The sequence below is a fragment of the Mustela erminea genome, chromosome 20 (genome assembly GCF_009829155.1).
Source record: "Mustela erminea isolate mMusErm1 chromosome 20, mMusErm1.Pri, whole genome shotgun sequence".
NCBI lineage: Eukaryota > Metazoa > Chordata > Mammalia > Carnivora > Mustelidae > Mustela > Mustela erminea.
Genome location: NC_045633.1, coordinates 16279805 through 16289244, shown reverse-complemented (window position 1 = coordinate 16289244; position 9440 = coordinate 16279805). Strand labels below are relative to the sequence as shown.

Here is a 9440-nt window from a genome sequence, read left to right as displayed (position 1 = left end):
CACCCAGTTTTCAGCTGGGCCTGTAGGTACCATCACCCACTGACAGAAACGTGAGCATCTGCATTGAGCTGTTATCCGTCGGGCCCTCCTCAAGGGGAGAAAGTCGCTTAGGGTCCCTGCAGGGTCATTACGGATGCCAGCTCTGACTTGAGTCAGGTGAAACCCAGGCACAGTTTTGGGCTCAGAGATGCTGGCTCTTGGGCTCTCAGGCTGGGAGTTCAGACGAACCCTCTGTAAGGGACCCAGAGTTGGAGGGCTTTCTGCTTACGTCTTGATACGCTTTTTCCAAAGAACAGAACTGACTCGAATCACTTTTGAATAGCTCTATGTCATTCTCTTTCACTGGGGAGATTGCCTATCTGATCAGCGGTCAGTTTTTTTTTCCACGCCTGGCATCATCACAATGAAGAGTCGATGAATTTGTGGACGAGGAAAATGATGTGTTCATTATCGAAAGCATGCCAGTCCTCAGGGTTTATTTTTAAAACTGTGTTGGGTATTAAAGGAAGCACATCACCGTTGGGTCTTCCCCAAACCCCATTTTTAGTTATTATTATTTTTTTTAATCTAAAGCAGCACAGGGTTAACAGCAGAAATAACGCTGTTGTTAGAAGAAGGGGTTTGATCTACGGAACAGTTCAGAGCGTAATCTGCATTCTCCCTGGAGGTCTCGAGTCACTTTTGGCAGCCCCCCCGCCCGGGGTTTTGAGGACACAGGAGGAAGACAGAAAGCCTCTTTGGGTTGATGACATGCCCCTGCTCTGTGTGCTGGGGGAGATTTTAATTCATCTCATGTCATGACATGCCCATCGTGTCGGGGAAATGAGGTGAATTCTGGCTGGGGGAATGTAGGTCTGGAAAGCAATGGGCGGGCAAAGGCAGAAAGTTCTGAAAGATAAGACAGCCAGGAATTTGCCAAAGAATAGAAATGGGGATGAGGCCCTTCGGTCTGGGCTTCTCCATTCCTGGGTCTTGGGGCAAAAGCACAACATCTGAGAAAGAAAATGCAACGTTTGGACGTGTTTGCTCGCAGTGCCTTAGCCCTCCCTTCCGCCTCTCAGCCGCACGGTGACAGGAAGATGTCCTCGCCCGTGGCCGCCTCTGCCTCCCCACCGAAGATCCTGAAACTACACAACTGCTTCTCATCGTTACTGGGCGCACCTGCCCAAAGATGGGGTTGTTCACGGAGTCCTCAAGATCTAAGAGAATTGCTCCTGGCACCTGCCCACTCGCCGGAAAACACTACTGACAGAACAGAACGTGCCGTCAGGAAAAGAACCAGGGTGACTTTTCAACCTGCCACTCAGGTGCCCTTCTCCAGGAACCCAGAGCAAAATGCAGGAGGAAACCAGGAGACGGGCAGGCTCTTAGCCCAGGCTGGTGCTGATTGTTGCCAGGACAATTCAGCGACTCCACCAGACTTGATGGCTAGTTACCCTGGCTATTTCCGGGACATTCGTGAAGTTAAAATACGCTAAAATTTGAACTCTTAAAAAAAGGGTTAACTAATGTGGTCTGTGGGTTTTATATTTAATTTTTAAGCTATAAAATTCTGGTGTGTGGCCGCAGAACAACTACCTCCCTTGCTTTTTTTTTTTTGGCACCTGGCGTGGGTCCCCCTGTGCTGTGAGCTTCCCGTGTGGCAGACACCCCTTCCGACCCCGGTGTTTTGAAACGACTCTCATTCCAGGTCATAGAGGCACAGGTCTGAGTCCAGTAAAAAAGGGACAGTGGGGGGTGACTCGGAAATGACAAATGCTTTGGGGAGTTTCTCATAGATTCCCGTTGGTGCTGGTGAAGCGGTTTTGACTCCAGAGAGCGAACATTTTGGGATTGAGGAATCACTTTGGCCACTAAGGCCGATCCACCACTGGGAGGATGCTCGGGGTGGGGGCAGGAGCGCGTCTCCTGTTCTGGAGGCTTTCCATCTGAGGCTGGGGTGGAAACGCGCGTCCAGCGGAATCTCATGACGTGGAGGAAGACAGACGCAAAAGCTAGGGCTAGCCTTGAGCGGACGGAGGGCCCTGAACTTCTTACAGATTGTGGGACACACACGGCTGCTGGCGCGAGCCACCGCGGTAACAGCTCTGGGAATAGCAACATACACCTAATTAGACGCCACCATGGCCGTTCGGGGACGGAACGAGCGAGGGTCAGTCCAGGAGGGAAGGAGGGGTAACAGATACTATACAACCCTGAGTCGCCACCGGAAGGGCGGGGGGGACGCAAACTTACGTACGCGGGAGTCTTCGGGATAGACTACAACAGCCACTGGGCCAGAGACGGGAGATCCGCAAGTCAGAGATCGGAGACAGATACGTGGGAGTCTGAGGCTCCGATCAGAACCGTCGAAGCCGAGGGGGACAGAGCGTTCCGTGAGACGCGCAGGCTGATGTCTGGAGGGGTCCTCGGAGCTCTCCGCCTGAGGGCCCTTCTGGCCGCTTACTCCAGACGGGTCTTGGAAATAGACTCTAACGAAGGTAGCTTAGTGACTGTGAACACACGCTTTTGTTTCTTTGGGGGGAAGCCTGGAGTTCGGGGGCTGGGCCTGGGCAGTGATGGGAGGCGTAACATTAAAGCTGAAAACAGGTACAAGGCCAGACTCGCTAATCTCTTGCACGTCAATCTCGCTACAGTGAAGACGCTTTCGTCACTGTTGGGTCTGAGTCAGGGGGTCCATGCATACCGTACTGCTTATTCAGAACGAGAGCGACTGCTAGGCATTTCTGATGAGAGCACATGGCGGACGGGCCATAATGGGGTTTGGAATAGAGGAAATCATAGCATCACCACCGGCATCCAACGCATTCTTAGCGCCAACATACCTAGTGAGCACTTCCGGGAGACCCGCCCGGGTGTGTGTTTGTGTTTTTGGTTAAGGACTCACCCATCTGGTATCTGCCATGCTCAGCTCGCACCTCCCAAGATTCCTTGAGTGGAAGACGATGGCAAGGAGCCATGTGCAAAGAACCGACAGAAAAAAAAAAAAAAAAGGAAAAAAAAGGAAAAAAAAATACCTTCCTAAATCCTCTTCCTCTTTGCAGGGCACCATCGGACATCCGACATTTACCCTCCAGCACGTCGGCCGCTACGTATGTTTCCCTATAGATAAAACATCAATGGAAGGTTTTAAACATCAGATTCAATACTAGGCATTTTCTTGTACACACGTCTATTGCTGCAGGGGTTCAAAACCCTGGGGTTAGAGTACATACTGTTCTTGTTTGCAGCATAAGGCATAACATGCTCTGGAATGTACACGTCGCCGGGGCCTCTGCTGTCCCTGGAGCAGTAGGATGCCGTTGACCTCAAGGACGATCGAAGGTAGCTGTCGTTCCCGGCCTGGGACGGCAGCGAGTGTTTGTAAGGGTCCGAGGGGCATCTCCCGATGACTAAGCGTCGGTCGTCCCCATAGCAACGGAGGAAAGGGTTATCGGAGGCGTGGTCGGGCAAGAGGGACTTGCTCCGCTTGCTGTCCTCCAGACCCTGCGGGAAGAGGGCGCTCTTGTGCCCCGAGAGTTTGCTGGCGGGCACGCTAAAGAGACTCCCGTACAAATTCCCCTCCAGGAGCCGTTCCCGGTCCTTGAGGCTGATGCTCCTGGACGGCCTGCTGAGGTCTAGCTCCCTGGGCTTGTCCACGATGTTATCGTAGGAGTGCTGACGGCTGATCCTGAGCTTGTTTTTCTGGAACTGGAGGGTGCTGTTCTGCGCCCAGTCCTGCTGGTAGACCTCCTCCTGGGCGGCTGGGCTGCCTGTCTCCTGGAGCATCTGGTCTTCGTCAATGTCGTACAGGTTGCCCATCCGCAGGCAGGCGTCGCACTTGAAGGGGGACCGCACGGTGAAGTGGCCCGAGTAGGCGGGCAGGTTGGACAGGCAGCTCCGGCAGTGCGTGGAGTTCTGCCGGTACCGGTCGCTGCCCTCACTGTGAGGGGAGCTCTTGTCTTTCAGGGTGAAGTGCTTGGAGTAGAATTTGTGTTTGTCGTTGTTGGGGAGCACGTCCTCGTTGTGCAGGGCGGTCCTGTTCGTGGGCAGCCCGGGGTCCCCCTTGCGGAAGTTTTCGTTGGGGTCCTGGTAGGGGTCGGGGAAGTCCACGTTCTCGGGCAGGGCCATGTTTTCCACAAACTGGGGCGGGTCCAGGTGGAAACTGGGCTCCTTCTCACTGTCGATGGTGTAGATCTTGTCCCTGGGGGAGCTGGCTTTGGTTTTCAGGTAGGAGCGCTCAACCTCGCTGCAGTCCTTGGGGAATTTGGAGGCCACGGACCTCTTGAAGTTGTCCTTGGTCTTGTGGTTCTTGCTGTTGTCGGGCTCCCTGTGGCACGTGGCCCGACTCGAAGTTTCCGAAACGTCCGAGTGGGCCACCTCTTCCGGAAGGTACCGAGGGCTCTTCAGGGAGTGGGTCCTGTTCTCCGCCGCCCCCTCGTCCCTCTGGGAGACCGGGTTCTGGCTCATCGAGTCCTGGCGCAGCGACTCCATGGATTTCTTCCACAGCTGCCGGGGCCTCGAGTTCGCTTTGGACTCGGTGCTCACGGCCACCTCCACCGTGTTGGGGTTGGACTCATTGAGAGTCAGGGGGTGCTGTCCCTGGAACACGTAGTTGTTGAGGTTGTCCTTGTGCCTGCTGGCCACAAACGTCTGCAGCTCGTTCATGTTGTCCCCAAAAATGTTGTCTTTCCCCTGAAAGGACCTGTTGTCCGAGTAGATCATATTTCCCTTATCGGAAGCCATGTCCACGATGAGGGAGCCTCTTTGGATGAAGTCCGCAGTCCTCTTGGGGGAATCCATTCTCGAGGAGTTCACGTTGGACACGTCGGAGATGTTTTTGGCCGACCGGAGCAGCTTTAACATGTTGCTCTGGGACCCGGTCAGGTTGAAGTCTGGAGACTTCTTCTTCTCCTCGATGTGCACCCCGTGGATACAGCTATAAATGCCCTAGGGGAAGGAACACGAGACAGGGTCAGCAGCAGCAGGAGTGCGAAACCGCCACACGCCGGCCTTTACCTGCAGAGGAGGGATGTGTCCTTCCTGGAGGGGCCTTGGCAGGGATCCTGAAGTCCAGTCTGAATCCGGGAATGTTTCCTAGATCTACGAGACCAGTAAGCTCGTCTCTCTGGCTCAGGATTATCCAACACTTGTGCCAAGAATCATGTGCGGAGTCTGAGAAAAGGTCCTTATCAGCTAGTGCTCATGTATCTGATGATGGTCCCAGGGCCTCCAGACTGACAGGAGAGGATACTGAATTGGTAGCGGGTTGCTAGCTTATGTTTCACTGCAGTTTCCCAGGATCATCTCTGAAGTCTGGATACCAGTCAGCTATTACACTTGCATAAAAGAACCACTGGTTATGAATTCTTTAGGGGAACCTGCCCCTACCAACACGCTGAAGCTAGCAGTCAAGGCATGAGACCCAAGCAGGTGAATGAGAAAACCCTTTGTGGTTACTTGAAGGCTGGGCATAAAAATCCGTGGGTGATGAGACATTTTGGGGAAGGAAAGATGGAGAAGTTAGGCCAGAAGAAGCAGTTGCAAGGAACTAGTCTTGCCACCATGTGGGGACGTTAACCTGGGAGTGAAACTGTCCTAGGAAAGAGCAGAGCCCGGGATGGAGAGACAGGACACTCTTTGAACCCCTGAGGCCACTTGAGACTTTTCACAGATGTCACCGAGTATATCCTTTTGTGTGCATGTGTGTCTGTTTGACACAGAGTTGGGTACTAGCCATGAGGAACGGTGGAGAATCCCAAGGCCACAGTAATGCAGCCCTGAAACCCACCCAAGGACAGAGGGACTTGGGTACTACTGGGTTTCTCAGACATAAGCACCCCCGACTGTGGGTCTCTGGTTTTCCACACCGCCTCATTCCTTTCGTAAAAATAGCTGTTTACTTCAAAGTAAGTCAAGAGAGGAGCTCCTGCTTCATGGCCCAACAGTAGGCAAGGTGGCTTCGGGAACACTAATTTGTGCCCCCCTTCCCCTGCTGTGGGCCCCAGATTTTGGCAGCCGTAAAGAAGATGGTCAGAACAAGGTCCTCCCAAGACCGACAGGGAGCCAGTCCAAGCAGCGGTCTGTGGTGGCCGCTGCTGACTGCGGTATGAACTAGTGGAAAGGGTGCGTGGGTAGCTGTGGACCCTGATGACCGTGACCCCGCTGGCTCCCAGCCACGGGGATGCTCACAGAACTGCAACACCCTCAATCTGTTTGCACGGCTGCATTTTTCTTGGGAGCTTTCTGGAGAATGTCCACTCCGCCCTCCAGGAGCAGTACACAGGGAACCCGCAGTAGTGACTCTGAGCATCTCTTTCCCTGACCCTCTGCACCCCGGGCGGCATGGCTTGGGCTCCCCAGAGCCTGGCATTGTGCCCTTTCCCGCCTTCCTGCAGCCTGGTCTTCTGTCCCCTCTGCCTTGCTTCCATGGCTGCTGGGCGTGGCAGTCACACCAGTGCGCCGTGGGCTTCACCTGTGTATGTGAACCCATGCCTGCCCTGCGCCGTGGGCTTCACGGTGTATGTGAACCCATGCCTGCCCTGCCCAGCTCGGTAACAGAGTCATCCTACACCCGGACCTGGGGAGGCGTGGCCTGTATGGATGAGAACTGGTGTGTCTCCTGCATGTTTGGGTCAGCAGAGGTCTGTGCCTTTTCTTCCTTTGGTTAGTAATATAAAGAGACTTTACATTTTTTCCCCCTAAACCTGCAACTGCTCTAATGAGCTCCTGGTGTCCCGCTAGAGATTTTGAGAACTTTCCTCCACCCCTCCCCTGACAGCAGTATGCCCTCACTGGCCAAGAGGAGCTGGCTGTCTACGTTGGGGAGGCCCACGAAGTGGTCAGGGAGTTGAGTTATGTCTCAGGAATGGGGGGATGGCCGCTGATGGCTTTCTGTCACCCCTGGCTCTCCTGGGACTCACAGGCTGCAGCTCAGGCAGCTCCTAGGTGCCGATGTGCCTGGTAAAGCCTTGGGAAGGGGAGTCCAGGTGCTGGACCGAGCCCACCCCCAGGCCTGGGTGGGGGGGCAGCCTTCTCCCACTGAGTTGACCCATTTTCTTGATGGGCTGCCGAGGAGGGGGATGCACAGCAGAGAAAAGCAGAGAGAACGAGAGCCTGGAACCCAATGGAAGTGAGTCCCAGCTCCATCTGTCATTAGCTCTGTGACTTTGGATAAGCCACTTAGCTTTTGAGCCTGTTTCCACATCTGCAAAGTGGGAACCACACACTCTCCAAGGGGGTAGAGGACAGGATAATACAATGTAGACAAAGCCCCAGGTTCAGGAGAGGCTCCATGAACGTGAGCAGGATGACCTGCGCCATGGGTCATCCCTAATGTGCCCTACAATGTCCCCTCCACCCCTCACACGCTAGCACCAGCACCCGGGGCCCATGTCCCCAAAGTGGCAAGAAGTGCTGTCTGCGGTCTGCTATAGAAGGTTCACTCTGGTTAGGGAGCAGCCCAGACTCTCTCTCGGGAACGGGCCCCAAGCTGCAGAGCGCTTGCTCATGTCTCGTCTTGTTACATGGAGACTGAGGCTGTATCCTTCCAGGGGTGGGAATGAGATGCCTTCCTGGCCCCACTGTGGCCGTGAGGAGACCGCACTGGGGACTGTGTGCTGCCCCAGACAATCTGCTCTTCTCCCCTCAAGGGCTTCTCTCAGAATGTTCTAGAAGGGTCGTGGGCTCTGCAGCCCTCCATGGTTGCCTGGAGTCTGGACCTGACCCCTGAAGCATATGCTAAGGCCTAAATGTCTGTACCCTCCTCCAAGTCCACATGTTGAGATCTTCACCCTAAAAGTAGACGGTGTGAGGAGGTGGGGCCTTTGGGAGGGGATGAGGTCCTGTGGGTGGGGCGCTCGTGAGTGGGATTAGTGCCCTTAGAAGAGAAACCCCAAGGAGCATCCCTCCATGTTGTGAGGACACAAGGGGTAGTCTGTGGCCCAGAGGACGACCTTCACCTGACCTTGCTGGCACCCCAGCCTCCAGAACTCTGAGAAGCGAATGTCTGCTGTTGGTGAGCCACCTGGTCTGTGGTAGTTAGTTATTGTGGCACTAACGGACTGAGGCATTATCTGACTTATGCTCTCTTGGTCCCGGATGTGGCTGAGTCAGAGCTCCCTTCACTGTCCCCAGACGCCCTCAGGGGAGCCCACTGGGCGGGTCGCACAATTTCCATCCCCCTGGTCTCTGTCTTTGCTGTCTCCAGTTCCTCATGACCGAAAACCGAGGCAGTTCTTTCTGCTGGTGAGAGTGAATACTGTGTTGTATGTGAGAGGGAGAGCATTTTGGAGAGAAAAATTAAGAGCCTCCCACAGACTAGAGGACAGTTTTTGTTGTTGTTGTTGTTTTTTAAAAAGTCAAAATCAAGGCAAAGGCCATGGCTGTGGGAGAAAGTGGGTTCTAATCACTTCTTGGAGCTCTTCTACGCAGGAGCGTCCAGGAGCATCCAGGAGCGGTCGTATGTCTGGTCTGTATTCCATTTTACGATCCAGCAGCTTCGCAAGGGACATCCAGCCCACAGGGAGGACTGCCCATGTTTGCTGCGGTGACAGCCAGCTTATGGGCTGGGTGCTGCAGCTGCTGCAGGAGCTGGTTCAGAGAGACCTGGCTCATGGGCAGGTGGAACGTGACTCAGGGGCAAGCGCATTTCAGAGCAGCAGACATCTCTGTCCACCGGAAGGGAACCTACCCTCAGAACCGGCTTGAAGCCCAGGACCCAGCCCTGCGCAAGTGACAGGCTTCCCCTTTCCTGCCTTTTTCTGGCCTGCTCCGTGAAGTAGGAAGAACCCTGTAGTTTCAAGGACATTTAAGGTGAAGCCAAAGGGTCCTGTTCCGGCCATTGTTGGGGCCTCAGTTTCTCCACATCCACAGGATGGGGGTGATCGTATCAGACTCACAGGGGTTGTGAGAGAGGATGGAGGAAACCTAACTGGTCCGGCCCTGATTCACATGCGGCCGTAATTAACTGTGGGTTGTGGTCTTGCCTTTGTAGGAAGGTGGGTTCTTGACTTGGAGATTCTGCACTGCAGGTTTATTAAAAAAAAAAAAAAATGATTGTGTGTGCACAACTAAGACGTTTTTGTCTGTGTTCTCTGTGTAAGGGATATAGACCTAAGGTGGCATGTGCATGAGTGTGCCCATAAGACAAGCTTTAGAGATGTGTGTTAGCCCATGATGAGAAAGGGAGAAATTTTTTTTTTTTTAAGCAATGCATGGCGTCAGGGCCTGAGCCGTTCTGAGTTCCCCTAACAAACAAGAGAGGCAGGAAAGTATATTAACTATGAAATCCTTCTATTCACACATTCAGGCTGCACTCATTTTAAGATACTCTCTGGGGAGAAGGGGGGTCATTGCTGAAGCAGGGCTCCATGCCGCCTTTAAGGATACAGGAGTGATGGTGGCTGAGAGTCCCCAGAGGGGGTATGGGAGTCCTGGCAGTGCTCCTTTGAGACACGGGG

General features: G+C 54.1%; 1 protein-coding gene across 7 annotated transcripts in view; it reads right to left on the bottom strand.

The window, feature by feature from the left end:
• Window positions 1–809: 809 nt before the first annotated feature.
• The window catches only part of GRIN2A (glutamate ionotropic receptor NMDA type subunit 2A), a 609475-nt gene continuing 600844 nt past the window's right edge, over window positions 810–9440 (bottom strand). For 5 of the 7 annotated variants that reach the window (XM_032327993.1, XM_032327998.1, XM_032327995.1 and 2 more), the window contains one exon: window positions 3130–4929. In XM_032327993.1, coding sequence (XP_032183884.1) covers window positions 3130–4929 — 1800 coding nt within the window. Of the gene's footprint in view, window positions 4930–9440 lie in introns of all 7 variants that reach the window. The other 2 variants (XM_032327999.1, XM_032327996.1) reach the window with 2 other exon arrangements.